General features: G+C 40.6%; 1 protein-coding gene across 13 annotated transcripts in view; it reads right to left on the bottom strand.

Moving 5' to 3' along the window:
• The window catches only part of ACACA (acetyl-CoA carboxylase alpha), a 280,433-nt gene that overhangs the window by 36,148 nt on the left and 217,816 nt on the right, over positions 1 to 26,469 (bottom strand). For all 13 annotated transcript variants that reach the window (XM_035026634.1, XM_035026635.1, XM_035026633.1 and 10 more), the window contains 3 exons: positions 7,308 to 7,451; positions 6,621 to 6,741; positions 3,133 to 3,229 (listed from right to left, as the gene is read on the bottom strand). In XM_035026634.1, the coding sequence (XP_034882525.1) occupies positions 3,133 to 3,229; positions 6,621 to 6,741; positions 7,308 to 7,451 (362 nt within the window). The remainder of the gene's footprint in view (positions 1 to 3,132; positions 3,230 to 6,620; positions 6,742 to 7,307; positions 7,452 to 26,469) is intronic.

Here is a 26,469-nt window from a genome sequence, read left to right as displayed (position 1 = left end):
AAATACAGAGAACAGGGGGAAATCCGACTCTTCTAGGGGTAGAAGACTGCTCTCAGAATCACTCCTGTTCTCTACCACATTCAAACCAAGGGTTGAACTAGGTGAGCCTCAGCAGTTAGACCCAACAACAGTCTAGATGTGTGTGTGCACACATAGGCACGCACGCACACACCTTTTTCTGTGGATGCCAAATGAAATTTCTCAGCTCACTCTAGAGCATCTCTTTGGTGAAGACAGAGGGAAAAGGTCCGAAAGGGAGGAGGCACCTGAAATTTACACTGGGCCATACAATGAATCCCATATACCCAATACCTATCTTCAATAATCAACCCCTGGCCAGTCTTGTTCCATCTTCATTTCTATCTAGTTTCTCCTCCATGAGTCCCATGTTACTTTGAAGCAAATATTAAATGTATAATTTTGTCTATAAATATTTCAGTATCTGAAAGATAAAGACCACTATACTATTACCACAACAATAGTTTTATTTTAATAAAAAGTCCAGAGTATTTTTTTTGGGGGGTGGAATGTGCAGCTGTGTTATGGAAATGATGAAAAATACGTGCCAAGTGTACAGAGGTGGTTAAATAAGCCCTGAACTTTCTCTTTCACTGGAAAAGAGCAGTGGCACAGGGATAACTTGCAGCCATTACTCTTGGTGAAATAGGCGATCTATATTGAAAGTATGCATTTCATCTCCAACATATGTTAATTTAAAAAAACTCTTCAGGAGCTCAAAGCCTCTGCATCTAGGCTGCATGATACCCTCTCAACTTCGTCCTCCAAAGATGTCCTGGTAAAAATCAGGAAGAAAGAGAGGGTGAGTGAAAGTGGGGGGAGGGGTGGCAGTTGCTGCAGGTACAGGATGAGTCCTTACTCTGGAAAATGTGATTCAATCTTCACTTTCTCAGCTGCATTCCTTGGGGCCGAGGCTGGGATGGGTTATAGTCTCTCATTCCCCCAGCATCTCCATAACAAACTTTCCATGAAGGATGGTCTTTGGTTGTTACAGTGGCTACTGAAAATGGATTCTTGTCATCACAAGAGGCCTGACAGGGGCCTGAGTGGGGACCACCCACCCCCTTGTCACTTGCCTGCACTGAATCAGAATCAAAAGCCCTCTAGACAACCAGACAACGAGCAGGAGGTACACAGGAGGGTTTAGAAATATTTCTGTTCACAATGATTAATAATCCAACTGGAAACTTGTAATTGCAAAAGCCACCCTAAATCGGTAACTTATAACTTGTATATTAGGGCCCATGTGACCTAATAAAGAACATCTTTATCCGAGTATTACAGTTATTTATTGAACTTGAAAACAGCTCAGAACAACTTCTGTTTTCTATTATACTTCATATAAATTTTATCAGGCTAGCACATGAAGATGCTACATCTTGTTTTATAGTGTGTCCCTGGACAAGGTGCCATGGAATAATAAAAGACAATTTACAGCCAATAGCACACATATTCCAAACATACATACCAAAGATGAGTTTTGGCAGCACTTACAATAACAATCCCAGAAGAATACATTTATATTTATTTCTCGAAATGCCATTGCTTTTGAAAGAAGCTAGCTCCATTTGTGTTTTATATACTTGTGAGCATGTGTATGTGTTTGGAGTAAGAAGCCCAGAACTCATCAGATGGAAAGAAAGGAAGAAGTCAGAGTGAGTGTTGCAATAAACAATGGCAGAGCTAACTAAAGCCAAGCTTGACTGATCTTGCTCACAGAATAATCCCTTTTCTTCCAATCCTAAGTGTAAAGCATTATTCTCTTGTTTCCCGTGGGAGGATCTTAAAGACCTTAACAAAGGTTTCGCTTTCTGAGGCTTAAAGCCTGTCATGTTTTTAACAGACAGGAAGACTGAAGCAGCACAGGTAACAGACAAATTTTCAGGAAAGCTGGTCTGAGTGTGATGTGAGGGCCCTCCATAACAAACCGATAGATCCTGGGTAGGAAGGCTCTCTCTAATGCATCCCCCAGTAGGAATTTTACCAGGCACAAAGAATAGTTCTCACTGGGCCCCAGAAGCCTGTGGTGAGGGTAGAAGACCTGAGATGTGAGAGAAAATGGGAGCTAGCCCCTGTGAGTTTCAGTCTGGGCTGACTCCAGGCCTGACTCTTATTCAGAGTCACAGTGGAAGATCGTGTCTGTTGGATTTGGCATCTGATGGCTCCTCGTCACTGGCAGCATGAGACATGCTGACCTCCTGTACTGAGAGAACCACAAAGCCTAGAATTATTTTCAAGGCTAGAATCTAAATCTCAACCCAATGCGGCATGTTTGAGAATCTTGAGCAGGTGCCACTTTTCACCAAGATAAGGAAAACTGATTGCCCCCGAGAGGAAGGTGAGCTCCAGATGTGGGTCCCTAGGGCAGCATGTCTCTGCAGTGCAGAACGAGATTAAGATCAGCCTTGGCAGGTGCTCGTTATAGTGAGCGCTACAGATTATTTCGTGCAGAGCTTGCTGTTGAGTGAAGCACTTCTTAGAGTGGGTATTAAAATTTAATAGAAACTTCAATTTCCCATTTGAAAAATATAGGTGCCCGGCAAATCTATTCCAGTTTATTTTACTCACTCCTGTTTCAGGTAAACTTTTTTCTTTGCAGTTCAAAGCTGATGATAAGCCAATATCGTGCATTTGTTATACTTAAATAATCTTGATGCCAGGAAGGAACTTCTTCTAGGTTACATAGATCTTTGGGGTTACATGGCAAGGTAGATGAGTCTGATTCATTTGTCACCTACTTCGGGCAGAAAATGGTCTTTGGGGAAGGGGAAGGTCACTGGTGGGCTACGGCTATTGTATTTGGGCTTTACAGCCCTCAAAGAGCTTTTCTTTCAGTATTATAGAAAGGAAATGTCAAAACCAGACTTCAGATTAAACGCATCGTTGGAGAGACACAGTAAATGACTACTGGGAACCAGCACTCCAGTTATGCTGCCATGGGCATGACTATAATCCAATATTCTTAGAAAGTTTAGACAAAGAGAGCATTATTGGTAAAACAAAACAAAATAACCCCAAACCACCCCACCCCCCAAAATCTCTATAGCCATGGCCCTTTCCTTTCTCATTTTTAGTTGGGAGGAAGAAGAGCTTCCAAAACAAAAGAGCTCTTACCTGGCTCTGCCAACCACCACAGTCTGTGCCCAAGGTTGCATGATCTCTGAGAAAGATCCATAGTCAAAAAATCCACTCAACCACTGACCTTTCTGGGCTACAGAAGGGAAAGAAAGAGAACAAAGAGAGAATAAAGACCATCAATCCATTGAAAATGCACTGGAACTGGTAAATAAGGTTGGATTTGGTGGATTGTTTTGGGGAGTTTGTTGTTGTTTTTAACCATATTATAATAGATGCACGCATTAGGCAGCTGAATGTTCATCTGCCTTCAGACATCATCTCCTATTTCATTTGCTAGTCTGCATAAAAAGAATCATTTATCAGCAAAAGCATCATTTATTGTTAAACGATGGGGTTCAGCTAGCAGAGAGTTTGCATGCTTTTAAATAAATAACTTGGCTTTTTTCAAAACACTACAAACATTTGTCAAAAGGCAGCCAAGTCATTGAAGTGTTTTCAAAATGTCTATTGCTATTTTAAAACTTAGCTTACAATTTTGTTTGATTCCACTGACTTTTTTTAATGGAAAGCTGAAGACACCAATGATAAGTACTAATGACCAGATGAGGACCCAAATTTGGGGAAAAAAAAAGGGACTTGGCTTCTCTGCTAGAAAAGCAACAAGATACATCCACTTTACTTACAGCTCAAAAAGTATAATCTTTCTACAAGAAAGGGCCATGCCCATATACTCTTGACACATAGCAAAAATATAATGGTTAAGATGCACACACTTAATGTCATTAACCTCCCCTGCACACAAAATTTCCTTCACTGGCAAGACAGGTAACTTTTGACATCTTAGGTTAAGAAAAAAACTTCTGTTCCACAGGTATCCGTGTTTGACCAAGGCCCCATAAAAGCTTCTGCAAATAACTGTTTCCTAGCTTGCCCCTCAGCTCATGGTTTCTCAGTGATCCTTCTAATTTGAACATGGCCCTCCGCCCCCTAAAAACCCAAGTCCAAAACCAATTAAAAGTGGAGATCCGAGCAAGCTAACCTCTGCTGACTTAAACAGGATGGAGAGTGTTTTATCAAGACTAAATTTGTAATTACTGTGTTCTACATTCCTTGCCTCTATGGCCCCAGTGTAAAATGTGATCATCCATTTCAAAATTATCTCTCTATCGTGAGCCCAAAGCCGATCGTTTAGATTCTGGTCTCGTGTTGGGCGTCAGTTTGAAGAATATCACAGCACTATCTCCTCTAATAAATGACTTTAACTTTTCACCTAGAAGATATCTGCTTTAACTTATCACAGGGAATCATCTGCTTTCTTTAACGCTTCCACTAAATTAAAATCTGAAGTCACTCGATTTGGGAGCCAGTGTTAGCTGCACATAGACAGCAGGATGAATTACTAGGGAGTCGATGAAAAAATATTATCCAAAAAACAGAAAACTTAGTTTATCACAAATTTCATTTTATTCTGTGGGTCGCATTAATAATAGCCAGGATAATGCCCACTTACATACACACACATCTGTTCACCCCATGAAAGAGGGCTCAAATTTTGATGAAGGTTCTAAATCAAACTTCTAAGTGCATCAGGATACTGAAATTTTAACCTCATATGCTTGGATCATTTTAGGATTCTTACTTCAGTAACAATGATTTGGAACAACAGAATTCATCAAAATGGAAAGACTTTCTTCTTTAAAAATCCTCCTGGCTATGTATGTTGATTGGGGGAGGGGACTCACTGGTGGGCTATGGCTAGTGTAGGTAGGCTTCACCCCCCAACCCCCCAAAGAGCAGGCTGTGTTCAGTTCAGATGCAGAACTTAGAAGCCAGCTAAGATGCAACCCCCTCCTCCCCACATGATTCCCAGGAGGACTCACAGAGTCTTGCTCTGAATTCTCCCAGAAAAGTCCTGGATTTTTAAGGCTGACAGACAGCTTAGGTTCATAGTTCTTATCATAATCATGGCATACAAATGAGAGGTAGGGAGATTACTATGGTGATTTTTCTGGCTATGTAAGAAAAACTAGTTTTATTAAGAGCAACAAGAAAAGGCATTGAAGACAACAGGTAAAATTTTATTTATTTTTATTTTTTAATTTTTTTTTAAAGATTTTATTTATTTATTTGAGAGAGAGACTGAGAGAGAGAGAGCATGAGAGGGGGGAGGGTCGGGAGGGTCAGAGGGAGAAGCAGACTCCCTGCCGAGCAGGGAGCCCGATGCGGGACTCGATCCAGGGACTCCAGGATCATGACCTGAGCCGAAGGCAGTCACTTAACCAACTGAACCACCCAGGCGCCCGACAACAGGTAAAATTTTAAATTAAAATTCCTCTGGTGATTTTTCTATACAATCTATAGTTGGGCTGCAGATTTAGCCCTAATTCCTAAGTAATAGCTGTGTGACCTTGCACAAATCACTTAACTTCTCTGAGCTTGTAAAGTGGTAATTTCTTTTCATCTCTGAGAAGTAGTAAGCCCAAATAAGATAATGTATATGGAAGTGCTTTGCTGTCCCACCTCGCTCAGAGTGGGTACTGACAAAGGTTTAAGTCTTCCTTATGCAGACCTCTTTTTTCTTTTAACAAAATCACAGTGACTTAAATTTAATGAATTATCTTCTGCACTTGCTTTCTTTGAAATAGTTGCAATAAACATGCAAAAAAGAACAAACATCTTCTCAAACAACCTGAAAAAAAATAGATTCAAAAGGTAGCTGGGGGATTTGGGGCTTCACAAAAGAACCGCGTGATAAGTAAGGTTTGTTAAAACAGCCTAATGGACTGACAAACAAGAATGTACATTCAACCTTACCTGGAGCCACCACTTTTTTTCTGTTTTGTTTTTGTTTTAAAGATAGGTAAAATCAGCCATAAGACAGAGGGATATATTAGGTAAGTATGGGGTGAGGTTTTGTTCTCACTTGATATATTTATAAAATTAAAGAGTGCTGGACAATCTCTTCATGAATAATGATCTTACAAAGTAACCTTACATTAATAACTAAAGCAAGTACCAGTACTTTTACCAATATCATAAGAAATGAAGGGTACAATGAAGGGTGGATGCTCAGAAATAGCTTGACGAGAAGAGTGTAGTCACGTTCCACACTAAAGGGTCAAATATCTTTTCTAAAACTGATCTGACTGATCTCTGTTTACAGAGACTGGATGGTCAAAGATTCTATGACTTTATTGCTTAGATTTAACTGTTCTGAAGTCTTTGAACCCATTAAGTAATAAGTGCTTTAAGAACAGAATTAACAGAAGAAATGTATTAGTGACTGCCCTGCGTATGCCTCAGTGACTGACTTATACATCTAATTTCATTCGGTTCTCATTTGTTCTTGAAGGATTTTCCACCTTGATCTTCAGAGAGCTGTTTTAAAGATTTGTCTCATTTCCACAGTTACTTTAATAGCTCTGTTATGCCACATACTATTGTGCAGGAATTGGGTAGTGATTAAAAGGAAGACTGACAGCCTGAGGGCCAGGGTACTACCGGACCTTCAAATATATACCTACTTGGGTGAGGTCGGCCAGCTAGCATCCATCGAGGATCATATGGGGCCTTCGTGGGAACAAACTCGATGATTCTATCTATAGGATCCTTGGAGTTCAGGAGAGGAACTGAACTGCGCACATTCTAAAAGGTGGTTGGGAGGAAAGAGCACAGCAATCAGTGAATAGCAGGCCCATGATCCCGACTCAGCCACGATCGTTACAAAGACAGTAGGGACCAAATACAGAATCATACCCATCTGTCCCAGTCATCAGCTACAGGCATCCTGACTGTATGCCAAGCCCTGAGAACATGCACAGATCTCAAGTCTCAAGTAGGAGCCTGGCAAAAAGAGGTACATTCTGACTCTTGATTTCCGTGTACCCACACTTTATGGGAAGTTTCCTGGGGGGATAGATGGCTATTACAAAAGAGAAAACCCACAGTGACCTGAGCCCAGATAGGCCATGAAGGCTTCTGTGACTGGGGAAAACATCAGAAAGGGGCCTAACCAATGAAATCCAAAGGCATTTTAAAGGTAGAAGCCCAAAGATGGCTGCAAGAAAAAGAGAAACCAATAACTTCCAGAGGAATATTTCATAAAACAGCTTCTCCACCATAAAGAGGAGACCTCAAACACAGAGGCCGTGTGAGCTGTGGTGGGAAGGCCGGGTTCTGTGGGCTTTGTCTGCTGGGTGGGAAGGGCTCACCTTAGGCATGTAAGACAGCCAGTGCAGGACAGTGAAAACCCCTTCAAAGTCATCGCAAACGATGCTGTGGGTCACCCCATTGTTGTGCATGATCTGGATGCCCCCAAGCTGGTTATTGGAGGTATATACCTCCCGCCCAAGGACCTGGAGAAACAAGCAGGAGAAAAGACATTTGTCTTGACAGAAATAAAGGCAAAGTCTATTTTGTGATTCTCACTAAAATGGGTTCTTTTCTCCACCAGACAGATTCCAGCCTCTGTGGGTTGTTCAGAGGGACTCTCTGGACCTTTGTCTTAAAAAGAAAGCTGAGAAAATCAAAAAGGCTTTTTGTGAACAATCATATATACCACTGCAATTTAAAAACCAGCAAAAGCATCTCCCTCTCTCTCCTAGCTGCCACAGACAGGTGTTAGCATGCTTCGACTCAGCCAGAACCAGCGGAGGGGGGGCGGGGGAGGTTTGAGGCTGTGACCCGGAAGTGCAGGCTATGCCTGCGTCTGCAGGCGAGTGGACTGCTGCATATATACACAAAGAGGTAACATGCCTGTCTTTTGACAATCTTTAGTGACAAGTCTCACTTAAATGCTGTGAGATTTGGGTCCCTAATTTTTTTTTAAAGATTACTTTTCCCCTTACATTTGATTTTTCAAGCTGGTCCCCACACACAAGTCCTAAGGCGGGCAAAATCCTGAAGCAACTCATACATACATAAACCCTTGAGTCTAAATTTGTCTTTGTGTGCTGGGTGGAGGGCAGTGATTTATACCCAAGCCCACCTCTCCTGTGTCCTTCTCTCCCAAGGTTCCAGGGAATACAGAGGGCCTCTATCCCTGGTGTGTCCCTGGAGGAGTTTAACCTGTGTGAGGTTGAAAGGCACCTGCAATTGGAAACCACAAAGTTTCCTTTAAAGACGGACAAAAAATAGGAAGGAAAAAATATTCGTAGACTTGGAAATTGTAGGGTTTCTTTTTCCTTAGAAGACTAGTTAATAATTTCTTTCAGGGAGGGAAGTTTTCTAACCCAGCAATGGAAGCCAGCCTGATCACTGACTATTGCAAACTGCTGAGTGTGTAGTAATTGCCAGTCATCTAGGGTAGCCCTGGAGAGCTCTGAACAGTTGTAGAGCGCTTACTGTGTTTTGCCTTTTCTCTTCTCTCTCCCCTCCTCCTTCAGAAAATAACCACAACACAAATTTGCTTCCTTAGTAACTTTCATTCATTTTCAGTCTCTGGGAAGAACCTAATAAAGGGAAGGCCAGCAAGTTCTACCTGTATATTCCCATCTTGCCCCTTCCTGTTAGGAGCATTGAGATATTCGCCTCCATGCTGGGTCAGCCCCCATATCAAGTCCCTGCAAAGGACGAGGAAGTTGGCGACCAAAGTCACCACCTCAGTGTGACCCAGCTGGTCTTCGCTCCACATAACTTCAGCTAGGAAGGGAGGAAGAGACTCTTCTGAAAGAAATATGGAAGGCAAAACTGCCTTCCTTGGTGAGGAAGTGCAGAGAACCAGTCTTTGCAGATAGCCCTGAGCTGAGCGACAAGCCGGCAACTGCTCTGAAAGAGCCCCAGGCACAGGGGAGACTGTATGTGACCACTGGGCTCCCCCTCCTCCTCTCAGTCTGTCTTTAATCTCAGCCCAGGCACTGTGGCTCCTTTCTCATTCTCCTGCTGTCTCTTTCCATTTGCCCTCTCTCTGACTGATACACTGATCTCTCGGTCACTCGGCTTTCTGCTCCACTGAGTCCATATTACTAATAACACCTCCGCCACGGCCAGTTTACCTCATGAAGGCAGGAGCACATCATTACAAAATAAACTCATAACTTTGACATTCTAGCAAATACACGCCGTTTGTTATTTTGATGGCTTTAGTCTTTCTAACAGGCAGAGGGCATTACATACCTGTTTCATTTATATCTTTAAATTTGTGCACACATGTATAGTCACACATGCATCAGGAAACAAAACAGAACAAAAAACCAACCCCAAACAAATATCCAAAGCAGTCAGTTGATGGGGGACCCTGGTGGAAGCAAAAACCCTGTCACTCAGGGAGGCCGCGCTCTGATCTGGCTCTGGTTTTATGGACGTCATAAACCCGATGGCCCACAACTGGTCCTTCTGGGACAGACAGCCTCTCTGCCAGAAGTCATTCAGTGTGATCAGCAGTATTTTTAATTATTAAAATAAAATTGGAAAGGGGGAAAAGAAATAAAAAGGAGACACTGCACTGACCCTGAATATCTGATATTCACACTCTATGTCAGGAGCCAGGAACTCCTAGTTGCCTGGAAGAGAGCTGGGGCCATTTCCTACTCAGAAAGATGGTTTTCTTTCCTAGGAAACACTATTTCTAGTACTTGATAATGTCCACCTGCTTAGAACCTCACACCCCACCCCCCTCCAAAATGAGTGATGGATTGAAGGACCAATCTTGGCAAAAGGGACCAAAGTGGACCAAGAGCTGCTCAGCTGTTCAAATACATACTCCCCACACAACTTGGTCTCTCACTTCAAAAGGGAAGAGCATCCAGGACCGGGGCTACTCGCGGAGGCTCTGCCACTTGCCCATTCCACCCCATATTCTTATAAATTAATGGGGGACAAACTTGGAGGGAGCAAGAGTTTAATCACCTAGCACATCTTCCCTTTACAAGCAAAACTCAGCTTCTGACGCTTTGGCATTGTTCTGAAAAGGCAGTATTTGTACACTGGATTCAGAAAGAAACCTAACCAGGGCTTACCACAACCAAGGACACTATTTGTGGACTAAAGAAATGTTTGTCATGTGAGAAAATTCATTTACTTTGGGAATTAAAGGGAAAAATTACAGGCTAGACTAACAGAGTCTCCAAATGGCTCTCTGACTGGCCTTATCTTAGGGGGTGGGGGTGGGGAGGGAAGGACACGCAGAAATGAAACCTGCTTCACTAATCACAAACAAATGCTAACAATCATAGCTACTTTACAATCGGTGAAGAGAAGGCAGTACCCTCCAGTTCATCTTCAATGACCGTATGTTTGGAGCATGCACCAGCAGAATGAGGGTGCACACAATAGCTCCTGATTTATAGGGGTCGTTGCTGACTCAAGTGGTTTTAATGATTTTAGAATACTTCACAACAAAAGCTCCAACCAAAGAAGCAGAATCTGGGCTAGGACAAAATCCATTTTGCCTAACTCTGCAATGATCATGCTGGAATAGTTACGCAAACCCTGATCAGCATCTAGGAAGGCAAAGAAAAGAGCCCACATAGACGGTACCACAGCTTTATTCTTCGGTGTTGCCCTACCAACGTTTCACAGAAAAATGTGGGGTAAACGATCCTCACTGACTTAGTATTTTCATGAAGTAGGTGAGCTTTATTCATCAGTTTTTCCACTGTGACATACACATAGCTATACAAATCGAGTTGCTGACCATTTTCCATTTTCCCAAATTACTTTTCTCACATTTTCTACTGCGTGATGCAAACTTTTAATTCATCTTCCCAACAAGCATCAGGAACCATATTTAAACACAGGAGCCAGGTTTAGGTGGAGAAGCAGTACCATAAAATATTAGGAACAGGCACCACCTCAGGGTCCTCCACTGAGGAGTGCCCACGCCCACAGAACTGAATAAGGGCTGATTCTGAGGGGAAAGAGGATCTTCCCCCACTCAGTATAAACCTAAGCCTCATCCAGCTCTTCATTCATTGCAGGTGGCAGACCTGGGAATTAAGGGCACCACATAAAAGCCACTGATTAGCAGAGACACAGTTGTTAAAGGCTCCACCAAAGATGCTATACAGCCGTTAGAAATTTTGAGATACATAAGAAGTACAAATGAATGCAGTCATACTAAGGCCTCTTGCTAAGGCCTCTGCTGCTGCTGCTTATCTAGAGACACTGCAGACAGCTCAGGTTTACCATAGCTGACAGGCAATGAAAACAGTCTAATATACCGCCTGCTCTCTCCCTTAAATCCCTTTTTGGAGATCAAGATAAACACGTTCTTCCTTTCCCCAGTGCTCCAGACGTTTGACTGAAGTGGCAGAGCATTGTGAGGTTTTGTGCAAATGAAATCACTATGTAATACTGAATGAGTAGAGTATTTACTTGTCAGGATATTTGTCAGCACAGGCATTGAGATTTCCAAGTTTCATAGAGGCAACTTAGCTCAATTTTTTTAAAAACTGCCTTTGTCCTGATATACACATTATGTTGGGGGCCTTTAGACTTACAGGCAAATATTTGCAATCATGTGCTGAAGATGTGAAAAATAATGATGCATATCGATGGAATAAAAAATGAAATCTGCTGCTTTCCCCCCTTTACCCACTCTTTCCCCCTTTAAACAATTCTTGGGTCAGGGCGATCCTCTATTTAAAGAAGCAAGAAGTATAAAATTCCTCTTGCATCTAAGAATTTAGGCTATACAAACTGAGTCCTTGCTGCAATCCTCCCTCTCATTAGGGTATTTCCATCCTCAAGAGGATGTGAGGAGGGGTTTTGTACATTTCCCAAGCAATTATCATTGCTGGACTTCGTTCACGATTCTACACATTAAAGTCACTGTGGGATCTGTCAGGTTATTGATAAAGGTTTGGCTAAGGCAGAAAGAGAGACAAATATGGACAAAAAAATAAGTGGGAGCAGGAAAAAAATGGTAAAATAGGGACAAAAGAAAGGAGGAAGAACGAGAGAGGAAATGGGAGGGGGGAGAAAAGAGGAAGGGAAAGAAAGAAACGCAATAGCTCATCTACTCCTGCTGCTGACACTCTCCTCCCTGATCTGAGAGGACTACATTTTTAAAAGCTGACAAGTAATTCAATCTCCAATTAACAATTTTAAGTGGTGCAGCACATATTCCTGTGTAAATGTTTCTCCAGGAATGTATCCAAGGGTGAATGGAATTAAATCTCTAGGGAGGCAGAACTGGTGCATGCAACCAAGAATATTTGGGGGTTCCCAAAACACAGCCTCTTGATACACAGACTCAGGGTTACAACTTCCTCTCCCCTCTTCATTGCCACTTGTCACTAGCAAACTGGAGTGCTGGTTGGCAGCTGGTAGTCTAGGGTTGGGGGGTAGAAAAGAGGCACAGTGACCTACTGCTGGCACAGGATGGGAAAGCCTCTGACCTGAGCCACAAATGGACTCAGGACCATCCACTACAAGACCAAAAACCTCTCCACACACAGCAGCATGATGAAATGATCAGGTCTGCTAATGGGTAAATTGGGAGTAAAGGGACTGGGCAACCAGTGGTGGGAGAAGATATTTAACACCAAGAGGAGACTGATATACAGGCCACTGGAAGACCTCTGCTTACTGAGGGGTGGGGAAAGCAGAGGAATGAGTTAGATGGCAGAAGGATGACAAGGATTTGAAGGTGGACTGTCTGAGGAACAGAAATGCATTTTTAATGTAATGGGGGTAGAGAAGAGCCACATGACAGTTTACCTGTCAAACGTATGAGAAAAGGCACAGGCTTCCGGAGTGCAAACTGACTGCCAAAGAGAAATCACTTCTCTCAGGGATCCAACAACTGTTCATTGATCTACAGATTTGAATGTACTGACAATAAATTGCTTCCAAATATGGAAATTTTTTAAAAGTCTAGTTTACTGAGGTATAATTTACATATAGAAAAATCATTTTTAGGTGTAGAATTCTATGAATTTTGACAAATATATATACTCATATAACCACCATCAAAACACCCCAAAAGTTTCCCTCTAAGAGGCAGGATCAAGATGGCAGAGCAGGAAGATCCTGAGTTCACATCCTCCCACAGACAAACCAGAACCACAACTACATATAGAAAAACTATCTCTGAAAATGAACTGAAAAAAAGATTTCACACAACTAAGAATATAAAGAAAAAGCCACATCAAGATGAGTAGGTAGGGCAAGAGTAGGTCTAGTCAGAACCCACACCCCTGGCATGGTGACCCACAAGTGGGAGGGATATCACAACTACAGAGGCCCTCCTTGAGGAATGAGGGGTCCAGGCCCTACCCTGGGCTCAGCTGGGGGGACCTGCACCAGGAAGCGGAGCCCCCATAACATCTGGCTTTGAAAACCAGCAGGGTTTATGTCCAGGAGGGCAGCAGGAAACAGACTGTACTTAAAGGGCTCGCATAATTTTACTCCCTCCAAATCCCAGTGCAGAAGCAGTAGTTTGAAAAGCATGGGGATTACGTGTGAAAGAGATTCACTGACGAATTTTAGGGCATGTGCTAGAGGGGCAGAGATCTGTTGGAACATTCTCCAGGGAAGGAAGCATTGGCAGGCACCATGTTCTTCAGCTCTCTTCTACCTAGTTGGCCTGGTGGTGGTGAGAGACAGTTCTTTTTTTTTTTTTTTTTTAATTCTTATGTTAATCCCCATACATTACATCATTAATTTTAGATGAAGTGTTCCATGATTCACTGTCTGTGCATAACACCCAGTGCTCCATGCAGAACGTGCCCTCCTCAATACCCACCACCAGGCTAACCCATCCTCCCACCCCCCTCCCCTCTAGAACCCTGTTTGTTTTTCAGAGTCCATCGGAGAGACAGTTCTGACACTCTCCCATCTCCTGTGCTAGCACTACTCACCACACTCCAGCATTTCCCCGTGGACTCCCCATCCCCCCACACCCAGGGGGTAGCCTCTGCCAACACCAGAGCAACACCAGAGCCCCTCTCGTCCAGTGACCCCTGCCCTGAGGGGCCAGCCTCACACACCAGCAAGTCTGCACTAACTGTGGCTCAGCCTCAACAGGACGGGGCATGTAGCTCACAGGGGACACCCCAGAGGGTACCTGGATTGAGTGAACGGGGTGGTTTTGTGTTGCTGGCTCCAAAGGATACTCTCTACATAAAGACACTTCTTCAAGACCAGGAGGTAAAACTGATCTACCTAATACATAAAAACAAACACAGAGAGTTGAGCAAAATGAGGAGACGAGAGAATACATTCCAAATGAAAGAATAAGACAAAAATCTCAGGAGAAGAACTAACTGAAATGGAGATAAGCAATCTACCAAAGAGTTCAAAGTAATGATCATAAAGGTGCTCACTAAGCTCGTGAAAAGAATGGAAGAACACAATAAGAACGCTGACAGAGAGAAAATATAAAAAAGAACATATCAGAAGAATACAATAACTGAAATGAAAAATACACTAGAGAGACTCAATAGCAGATTAGATAATGCAGAAGAATGGATCAGCAATGTGGAAGAGTAGTGGAACCCACACAATGAGAACAGCAAAAAGAAAAAAAAAAGAATGAGGGATGCCTGGGTGGCTCAGTCTAGGTGTCTGCCTTCAGCTCAGGTCATGATCCCAGGGTCCTGGGATCGAGTCCCACATCGGGCTCCTTGCTCAGTGAGAAGCCTGCTTCTCTCTCTCCTTCTGCTGCTCCCCCGGCTTATGCTCTCTCTCTCTGACAAATAAATAAATAAAATATCTTCAAAAGAAAAAAAAAGAATGAAAAAATGAGGACTGTTTAAGGGACTTCTGGGACAACATCAAGCATACTAACATTTGCATCATAGAGGTCCCAGAAGGAGAAAAGGAAAGGGACAGAAAACCTATTTGAAGAAATACTGGCTGAAAATTTTCCTAACCTGGGGAAGGAAGCAGACATCCAAGTCCAGGAAACACAGTCCCAAATAAGATGAACCCAAAGAGTTCCACACCAAAATATAATACTATACTATACATCACTATATTGATTATAATACACTATAATCAAAGTGTCAATAGTTAAAGAGGGAATCTTAAGGGAAGAGGAAAACTTATTATGTACAAGGGGACCCCCATAAGACCATGAGCTGATTTTTTAGCATAAACTTTACAGACCAGAAGGGAGTGGCATGATATATTCAAAGTGCTGAAAGGAAAGAACTTACAACCAAGAATAGTTCACCCAGCAAGGTTATCACTCAGAATAGGAGAAATAAGGGGTTTCCCAGACAAGCAAAAGCTAAAGAAGTTAATCACCACCAAACCAGCCTTAACAAGAAATATGAAAGGGACTTCTTTAAATGGAAAGGCCATCACTAGAAATAAGAAAATTATTAAAATTATAATTATTATAAAGTAAAAATCTAACTGGTAAAATTATTATAAAGTAAAAATATGGTAAAGGTAGTGGATCAACTACCTACATAATTAGTATGAAAAGTAGTAAAAATCATCTAGACCTACCATAGAGGTCAAAAGATACACAAAGTAAGATGTAAAATATGACATCAAAAACATAAAATGTGGGTGGGGGGTGAAAATGTAGTGCTTTTAGAATGCACTTGAACTTAAGTGACCATCAACTTAAAATAGCTCTGTATACTACCGGATGTCATATATGAACCTCATGGTAACCCCAAACCAAATACCTATAATAGATACACAGAAGGTAAAGAGAAAGGGATGCAAACATAACACTGAAGAAGTCCCCAAATTACAAAGGAGGAGAACAAGAAAAGAAAGTAACAAAGAAGATCTACAAAAATATCCAGAAAACAATCAACAAAATGGCAAAAAGTACATATATATCAATAATTACTTTAAACATAAATAGACTAGGGCACCTGAGTGGCTCAGTTGGTTAAGCGACTGCCTTCAGCTCAGGTCATGATCCTGGAGTCCCGGGATCGAGTCCCGCATCGGGCTCCCTGCTCGGTGGGGAGCCTGCTTCTCCCTCTGACCCTCCCCCCCTCATGTGCTCTCTCATTCTCTCTCTCTCAAATAAATAAATAAAATCTTTAAAAAATATATAAAAAATAAACATAAATAGACTAAATGCTCCAATCAAAAGACATAGCGTGGTTGAATGGATAAAAAAAAAATGAGACCACTTACATGCTGCCTATAAGAGACTCACTTCAGATCCAAAGACACACACAGACTGAAAGTGAAGGGATGGACAAAGATATTCCATGCAAATGGAAACAAAAGAAATCTGGGGTAGCAATACTTGTATCAGACAAGACAGACTTTAAAACAAACACTGTAACAAGACACAAAGAAGGGCGTTACATAATGATAAAGGGATCAATCCAACAAGAGGATATAACAATTTCAAATATCTACACACACAACATAGGGGCACCTAAATACATAAAACAAATATTAACCAATATAAAGGGAGAAATTGACAGTAATACAATAATAGCAGGGGACTTTAATACCCCACTTATATCAATGGATACATCGCCCAGACAGAAAAATAAACAAAGAAACAGTGGCTTTGAAAGATACATTACACCAGATGGACCTAACAGATGTGTGTGTGTGTGTGTGTAACATTCCATCCAAAACCAGCAGAATACACGTTCATTTCAAATGCACATGGAACATCCTCCAAGACAGATCAGATGCTAGGCCACAAAACAAGTCTCAATAAATTTAAGAAGACTGAAATCACATCAAGCATGTGGTACACATGGACCACAATGGTACAAACTTGAAATCAATTACAAGAAGAAAACTGGAAAAAAATACAAACATGTGGAGGATAAACAACATACTAGCTACTAAACAACCAATGGGTCACTGAAGAAATCAAAGAGGAAATAAAAAAATACCTTGAGACAAATGAAAATGGAAACACAACTTTCCAAAATCTACAGGATACAGCAAAAGCAGTTCTAAGGAGGGAAGTTCATAGCAATGCAGGCCCACTTCAGTAAACAACAACAAAAAAATCTCACATAAACAACCTAACCCTAAACCTAATGGAACTAGAAAAAGGACAAACAAAGCTCCAGGTTAGTGGAAAGAAGGAAATAATAAAGATCAGAGTGGAAATAAAATGAAACGGGCTAAAAAGTATCAATGAAACTAAGAGCTGGTTCTTAGAAAAGATGAACAAAATTGATAAACCTTTAGCGAGACTCATAAGAAAAAGAGAGAGAGGGCCCAAATAAATAAAATCAGAAATGAAAGAGAAGTTACAACCAGTACAACAGAAATATAAAGGGTCATAACAGACTACAATGAACAATTATATGCCAATAAATGGGACAACCTAGGAAAAAGTGGATAAATTCCTAGAAACATACAATCTTCCAAGACTGAATCAGGAATAAATAAAAAATCTGAACAGACCAAATACTACTAATGAAATTGAATCAGTAACCAAAAAACTCCCAAAAAACAAAAGTCCAGGACCAGATGGCTTCTCAGGTGAATTCTACCAAACATTTAAAAAAGAGTTAATACCTATCCCTCTCAAACTATTCCAAAAAATTGAAAAGAATACTTCTGAACTCATCCTATGAGGCCAGCATTACCCTGATAACAAAACCACAAAGCCCACCAAAAAAAAAAAAAAAAAAAATTACAGGCCAATATCCCTGATGAACATAATGCACAAATCCTCAAAAAAAAAAAAAAAGCAAACTGAAAGGATAATACACCATGATTATGTGGGATTTATTCCAGTGATGCAAGGATGGTTCAGTATCTGCAAATGAATCAATGTACCCATGAAGAAAAAGAAGTATAAAAACCATATCATCTCAATAAATGCAGAAAAGCATTTAATAAAAATCAATATCCATTTATAATAAAAACTCTCAACAAAATGGGTATAGAGGGAACATACCTCCACATAATAAAAGGCATAGATGACAAAGCCACAGCTAAGGTCATACTCAACAGTGAAGAGCTAAAAGCTTTCCCTCTGAGATCAGGAATGAGATAAGGATGTCTACTGTCACCACTTTTATTCAACACAGTATTGGAAGTCCTAGCCACAGCAATCAGACAAGAAAAAGAAATAAAAGGCATCCAAATTAGAAAAGAAGAAAATACCTATTTACTGTCCTGATTTGCAGACGACATGATACTACATAGAAAACCCCAAAGACTCCATCAAAAAACTATTAGAACTGGGGCACCTGGATGGCTCAGTTGGTTAAGTGTCTGCCTTCGGCTCAGGTCATGATCCCGGAATCCTGGGATCAAGCCCCACGTCAGGCTCCCTGCTCAGCAGGGAGACTGATTCTCCCGTCTCCCTCTGCCCTTCCCCCTGCTCCTTTTCTCTCTCTCAAATAAATAAAAATCTTTAAAAATAAAAAAACAAAACCATTAGAACTAATAAATGAATTCAGTAAAGTTCCAGGATACAAAATTAATATACAGAAATCTGCTGTATTTCTATAGATTAATAATGAACTAGCAGAAAGAGAAATTAAGAAACCAATCCCACTTACAATTGCAACAAAAAGAATAAAATTGCCTAGAATTAAATTTAACCAAGGAGGTAAAAGACATGTACTCTGAAAACTATAGAACACTGATGAAAGAAACTGAAAAAGACACAAATAAATGGACGGATATTCCATACTCATGGACTCAATATTGTTAAAATGTCCACATAAGCTAAAGGAATCTACAGAGTCAATGCAATCCCCATCAAAGTACCCTATCAAAATGGCATTTTTCACAGATCTAGAACACATAATCCTAAAATTTCTATGAAACCACGAAAGACCCAAATAGCCCAAGCACTCCTGAGAAAGAAAACAAAGCTGGAGGTATCACACTCCCCAATTTCAAACTATATTACAAAGTTATAAGTAATCAAAAGATTATGGTATTGGCACAAAAACATACATAGATCAATGGAACAGAATACAGCATTCAGAAATAAATCCATGCTTATATGGCCAATTAATTTTCAACAAAGGAGGCAATAATATGCAATAAGGAAAAGACAGTCTCTTCAATAAATGGTTTTGGAAAAAATCGACAACTACACGCAAAAGAATAAAACTAGACTAGTTTCTCACACCATATATAAAAGTATACTCAAAATGGCTTAAAGACTTAAATGTAAAACTGGAAAGCATAAAACCCCAAGAAGAAAACATATGCAGTAAGTTTCTGGACATCAGTCTTAGCAATATTTTTTTGGATTGGTCTCCTCAGGCAAGGACAATAAAAGCAAAAATAAACCAGTGGGACTTCGTCAAACTAAAAAGGTTTTGCACAGTGAAGCAAACCATCAACAAAATGAAAAGGCAAACTAATGAATGGGAGGTATTTGCAAATGATACATCCAATAAGGGGTAAATATCCAAAATACATAAAGAATGTACACAACTCAGTATCAAAAAAATGAACAATCTAATTAAAAAATAGACACAGGACCTGAATAGATAGTTCTCCAAAGATGACATACAGATGGCCAAGAGGCACATGAAGAGATCACTAATCATCAGGGAAATGCAAACCAAAACCACAATAAGATATAACATCACATCTGTCAGAGTGGCTAGTATCAAAAACAAGCAAACAAACAAGAAATAACAGTGTTGAACAAGGATGAGGAGGAAAGGGAACCTTCATGCACTGGTGATGGGAATGCAAACAGGAGCAGCCACTCTATGGAGGTTCCTCAAAAAACTAAAAATAGAATTACCATATGACCCAGAAATTCCACTTCTGGGTATTTAACCAAACAAAATGAAAACACTAATTCAAAAAGATACATGTACTCCTATGTTCACTGCAGCATTATTTACAATAGCCACAGTATGGAAGCAACCTAAGTGTCCATCAACAGATGAATGGATACTGAAGATATGTGTATGTGTGTGTGTGTGTGTGTAATGGAATAATACTCAGCCATAAAAAAAATCTTTCCATTTGTGATGACACAGATGGACCTAGAAGATATTATCCTAACTGAAATAAATCAGAGAAAGACAAATACCATATGGTTTTATTTATATGTAGAATCTAAAAAATAAATGGACTCAGGAAACAGAATGGTGGTTGCCAGAGGGAAGTGTGTGTGTGGGAGGGTGGACAAAATAGGGGAAGGAGATTAAAAGTTACAAACTTCTAATTACAAAATAAGTCATGAGAATGTAATGTACAACATAAGGAATATAGTTAACAATATGGTGTGGTGCCTGGGTGGCTCAGTTGGTTAAGCGTCTACCTTCGGCTCAGGTCATGATCCCAGGGTCCTGGGATCGAGTCCTGCATTGGGCTCCTTGCTCAGCAGGGAGCCTTGCTTCTCCCTCTGCCTGCTGCTCCCCCTGCTTATGCTCTCCCTCTCTGACAAATAAAATCTTCAACAAAACAAAACAAAACAAAACAAAACACACAATATGGTAACAACTTTGTATGATAACTGATGGTAGCTAGCTAGTTGTATGGTGGTGATCACACATAATGTGCACAACTGTTGAAACACTTCTGTTGTATACCTGAAACCAAGATGATATTGTATGTCAACTACATTTGAATTAAAAAAAATTCCCTTCATCTCCTGCGTAATCCATTCCCTTCTCCCCTGTTCTGCCTCAACAGTTTTACCTTTTCTAGGATGTTCTATAAATGGAGTCATATACTACACAGTATTTGGAGTCTAGTTTCTTTGAGTTAGCGTAATGCATCTGAGATTCATGTATGCTGATGTAGGTGTCAGAGGTTCCTTTTCACTGCAGTGTAGTATTCCATTTTATGGAAATACCATAACTTGTTCATCTGTTTGCCTCTGGGTGGACATCTGGGTAATTGGGTAGTTTCCAGTTTGGAGAAATTATGAATAAAGCTGCTATTGGCATTTGTGGACAGGTTTTTGTGCGGATGTTTATTTCAATTCTCCCAGGAATAGGATTGCTAGGTTGTATGGCAAATGTTTAATCTTATTTTTTTTTAAAAAAGGTGCTAAATATTTTTCTTTTTTTATTGAAGTACAATTAACATACAGTGTTATACCAGCTTCAAGTATACAATCGTTCAGCAATTTTATATATTACTCAGTGCTCATCTAGATAAGATGATAACTGATGGTAGCTAGTTGTATGGTGGTGATCACTTCATAACGTAGGGTGATTTTAATCCTCTTCACCTATTTCACCCGTCACCACCATCCAACTCCCCTCTACAAACCACCATTTTGTTCTCTGTATTAAGAGTCTGATTTTTTGTCTTTTTTCCTTAGTTCATGTTTTGTTTCTTAAATTCCACATGAGTGAAATCATATGGTATCTGTCTTTTTCTGACTGGCTTATTTCACTTAGCATTATAGCTTCTAGGTCTATCCATATTGTTGCAAGTGGCAAGATCTCATTCTTGTTTAAGCTTTTTCAAAGTGGCTGTACCATTTCACATTCCCACCAATATGTACAAGCGTTCCAGTTGTTCTGCATTCTTGCAAATACTTAGTATTGTCAGTTAAAAATTTTCTTTATTAAAAACATATTTTTCCTTTATTTTAGTAGTGCCTAATTGTGGTTTTAAGATTGCATTTCCCTAATGATAAGCATCCTTTCATGTGCTCATTTACCATCCTCATAGTTTTGATGAAATTTCTGTTCAAATTTCTTAAAAAATTAAATTAAACCCACTTTTTAATTTTTAAAAAAGATTTATTTTAGTGAGTGAGCGTGGGATGGGCGGGACAGAGGGAGAGAGAGAATCTTGAGCAGCCTCCCCAATAAGCGTGGAGCCCAATGTGGGGCTCCATCCCACGACCCTGAGATTATGACCTGAGCCCAAATCAAGAACTGGATGCGTAGCTGACTGAGCCACCGAGGTGCCCCAAATTAAGCCCATTTTTAAAATGTGCTGTTTTCTTATAATTGTGAGAATTCTTCATATATTCTCAATAACAATCTTCTATCAGATGTTTTCAAAAGATGGAAAAGTTTTTTTAAAGATCCCAGTGGGTTTCTGACAAGGACAGAAGATATGAGGTCGGTGTGGAAAGGCAGAGGGCTGTGTGACTGACTGCCTGGGCCCACCAGTGGCTAGGTAAAGAGTTCGGTGCTTGCTGGGGCCCAGCTTCTCGTGGAGTAGCACAAACTGTTCATCCCGGCAACCTTTTTGTTTGTGTTTTCTTATTTATGTAGGGTGGGCAGCGATTTTATTTTTTACCCTTAGAACACATGAAAAGCCTGTTTACTGTCTTTCAAGTCTAAATTTGAAGCTCCATGAAAGCAGAAATCATCTTTGTATGCCCCCCAGCACAAGAACAGAACATAACTGGCATGCAGTAAATGCAGGTGAACTGCTGTAATTCTTAGTGCTCTATAAAAACTCAGCTTTGATTTCTATTTTCAGCGAGTTGAACTACGAGAAGCAAAAGAAATCTTCCATATTAGTGTTATAACTGTGTAGCAACTTTCTTAAGCAAAATGAGTGGCTCAATTTTCCCAACCTTTTAGTTATCCCCAGTGCAGACACTGGGTTTTTCTTTCAAAATTCTTTACCTGAGCCTGAATTAAGCTAGTAACTCTATCTAATATAAAGTCATATTATATTAGGGTTGCTCTACTGAGCTGCATAAACCTGCTTTATCTGTTGAGAAAAGGCGTATTTTATCAATGGGTCAGATAGAAAATGAAGATACTCAAAACTTGATTATATGTTCCAATGGTCTTCACTTCTCAGATTTGCATCTTATGCTGTTAGTGAAATTTGGGTGGGTTCTTTTCCTTAATAACACTGATTTCTCAATTTCTCTTATGTGCACTATTTTGAAAGGCTTAAATTCCAGACACTGAGACATTAAAATTAGGAACCAGTCAAGAATCAACCAGAAAAACTTGACACTTGGGCATGGTAATCTGTAGTTCAATCTAACGAGCTCTTAAAGCTTCTCCTTTCATAATTCAACACTCCTGACTGTGTACTTTAGCTGATTAGATGTGCGAAGATGGCCACTCTGAGTGAGAGGGGACATAGCTCAATTTGGATCCAGCATAGGGGACATTCCCTAGAATGATGAACAGCCAGGAGCCAGGTTTCTAAATAGTCTTGTTTCCTGCGTCTTTATCATATTCACACAGCAGCCTGTGCACAGCCATAGCCCAGGTCTGTCTTTCTGCTAGGAAAGACTGGAGTCCTTGCATTCCTAATCTACCAACGTGTGCAGTTCTTGCACTTTTAATTTATGAGTGTTTGGGGGGGAACTCTCTGACTTGGGAACATACTGGCTTGGTCTAATGCTTGGAGATTATTAAACTTGGAGCTATGCTCCACTATCAAGTCTACAGATCTTTTATTTAGAAGATATGGTGCTCTAAATGCACAAAGAGCTCCCTGTCACCTTCACATTAAAGCCCCTAGTGCCTGGTAAGTGGAATTATATAGCTGTCATCTCCTTTCCCCAAAGTTTTAAGAGTACAGTGGGCTCATTTTTTCACACTCCATCCCAGCTTCAGAACTAAGAGACCCACTTTGTATTGATTTAAGGTCTCAGAAATAAATAAACCTGCTTCACCGCTGTGATTCACAACAAATTCATGATACACTATTGCATGATATATTTCAAGCTCTTGCTCTGGCTCTCTTTTTCCTCTGGTGAGTGATGGGGGAGGTGGGAGGTAGTGGGGAGCTGCAAAGCTGACAGCCTGATGGTTATTGGAGATGGCTGCTGACTGCAAATCCAAGAACAGACACTGTTGGAGGAGTATGGTTCTTTTTTTTAACTGGGGGGCAGGGGTGAGAAGCTAATTTACTTGGGTTTCAGGCTGGGGCTGGGGAGAAGAAAGGTTAAAGGGAGGAGAGAAGGGTAAATGGAATAGCAAAGCTTCCAGTGAACACTAATTTGCAAAGACAGAGCTATGAACATTTATAGAAGGAGAGAAAGGTGAAGAAAATCCAGCATAAGAAGGTGTAACAGATGACTGACTGGAAAATGAAGAAGCTGAGCTGCTCTGCCTAAGGGATCATGCTCACAGTCCTAAGAGGGCACTTAGCTTGAGTTCAAGGACAATGTTTTGTCAGAGGCGGAAAGTGCAGAGACCCTGCATGCCACGGAACCTGTGAGACAGAGGCATTTCTTCACTCCAATATTCAAAAAGCAGCACAATCCTGGAAGTTGAAATGGACACTCTGGAGATAGGGCAGAGAGATGACAAAGGTGCACACATAGAAAGTGAGCTGGAGACTGCTCACTGAGGTGACAGGGAAATAAATTCTAGCCTTTTAGATTTGGTTGTGTGCCCTTAGAGCTTTAGAGTACCTCAGTCTACATTACCTTTACTGATTCCTGAAATAAGTACTACCTAACTTTGGACCCAGTGAGTTTTAACCAGTATCTAAATACACAGCACCCAAGAAAACATCCTCCAACCATGTATAGGGTCAACAAGGCAGGAGGTGGGGAAGCAGGAGATAACCAGGCTCTTAAAGCCTTGCATGACACTGTGCAGCAGACCCCCAACATTCTACAGAGTACATCCAAATGGTGTAAGTTTTAGCTGTTTCTCTTGTAATTCCTACTTATTTCACAGTTTTGGCTGGCAAGAATGTTATTTATTAATCCAGTTTCCTTTCTACCTTTGGATAGCATTTTCATCTTTACTATGTTTGTTCTTAAGACAAGGCCAGACTCTGAAAGCAAAGTACATGGGAAAGATTTTGGTTCCACTCAATTCCACACATGTTACACCACAACACTGGGAGCTGCTTTGCTAATTTTGAACACTACTTTTTAAGAGGAATTGGTCTGTTTATGCAAAGAAACAGACTATAGCTAAATGTAAGAACTTCATATAGATGAAAGGGTTTGGGCCATAAAGCACCGAGCTCCCCTTCAGTTGGGTTTTTCAAGCATAAACGAATGACTATTTGGCAGTGGTGTTACAGAGGAAATTCAAACAATGGTTGGGTGGTTGGACTTTTGGGGATCTTCCACTCCCGATAATTATAATTCTATGGCCACTTGCTGTCATCAACAGTAACAACATTACCATCATCACTACTATGTGGCATTTGTTTTTGTAATATGGATAAGAAATGAGATGAACAAATTTTTCAATAATTATGCTTTACACTCCCATTCCTAATCTTGCTACTATGTAATAACTTCACATATCACTAATATGTAATCGTTCTAGTATATAACACCCTAATATGTAGCAATTCTTTTAGATCCTACTCACCCTCATCCCCAATCTATCCTCTCCCTGCTCCAGCCTAACATGGTTCCCTGGCTACAAATTAATATACATCTTCACAGCATAACAGAGTACTAGAAATTAAAGAGAATTTAAGATTAACAGATCCTCTGGTCTTCACCTTAAGATGGGAAATGTGTTTTATAAAGAGGAAATTGAGGCCCAAATAGATGAAAGCCCAAAGTTACTTACCTAGTAAATGGCAGGGAGGGCAATGATCAAAAGTTTTTGTTTGCCTTTTTTTTTTTTTTAAATCTAAAGGTTTTGTAACTTCAAGAAGTTTGAGCAAATTTTAAGAGGCTGTCAAACACGGTAATTCCTGAGTCTGTATTTAATGCCTCAGGCAGGGCCTCAGAGCTTTCACTTCATCTAAAAGTTCAGTATTGATACTTACTTGAGGTTCTCCCAAGTCAATAGTCTCCAAGCCACCATACCTACACAGGGCTCTCTTGGTCAGAGGCAATGTCTCTAATGGAGCTCTGAAGGGAAATTCTACCCTGCAAGATCTCCAAACCAGAGGATCAGGCTGAGGGCAGATCACAATGACTCACTAATGGACTCAAACATATCTGAGGAACCAAGGTGAAACACGAAACAACGCCCTGAGAAACTACCAAACCTGAGAAACATCAAATGAAACATAAAACCATCCCCAAAACGGGGCCAGGTTTGCCCATGTGCTGTGTGTGTGTGTGTGTGTGTGTTGGAGGTATGGGGGAATAGGGCTTAAAAACTAAGGAGATGTGCCCACTGCAATCCTTTCTGAGAACTCATTCATAATACTAAAGTGAGGCTTACTCAGAAAGGAAGCTCAAATGCCTTCTTTAAAAAGGAGAGCGATCCCATCTGGAGCTTCCAGAGTACAGGGACTGTCTATTGTGAAAATAGATAGTTAGGGACTTTTAAAAATGCAAATTGCTGGTCTGATCCTTAGAGTGATTATGGGCTACTGTATCAACAAGTCCTTGGGGACTCCTGTAGACAGATGACTGACACATATACTACCCTATCAGGACTGAACACGGTGCCTCTGACGTTAACGGCTTTCCAAAGTGCAGTGATTGTCTTCAGATAACATCTATTGGGAAAGTCAATTCATGAATGTACTGCTACGGCAAGGACTGACATCTAACATTTTCTTAAAGGAATTTTTGCCCTCAAAGGATCAGAACATATAGAGAATGTTGTGTTTGTATTTCCTTTCTAGGGCCTGGATCATGAGTTGCAATGAGATAGGACTCTATATTCATCTTAG

The sequence above is a fragment of the Mirounga leonina genome, unplaced genomic scaffold (genome assembly GCF_011800145.1).
Source record: "Mirounga leonina isolate KUSES-001 unplaced genomic scaffold, KU_Mleo_1.0 Mir_200, whole genome shotgun sequence".
Taxonomy (NCBI): Eukaryota; Metazoa; Chordata; class Mammalia; order Carnivora; family Phocidae; genus Mirounga; species Mirounga leonina.
This window is presented reverse-complemented; position numbering and strand designations above follow the sequence as displayed.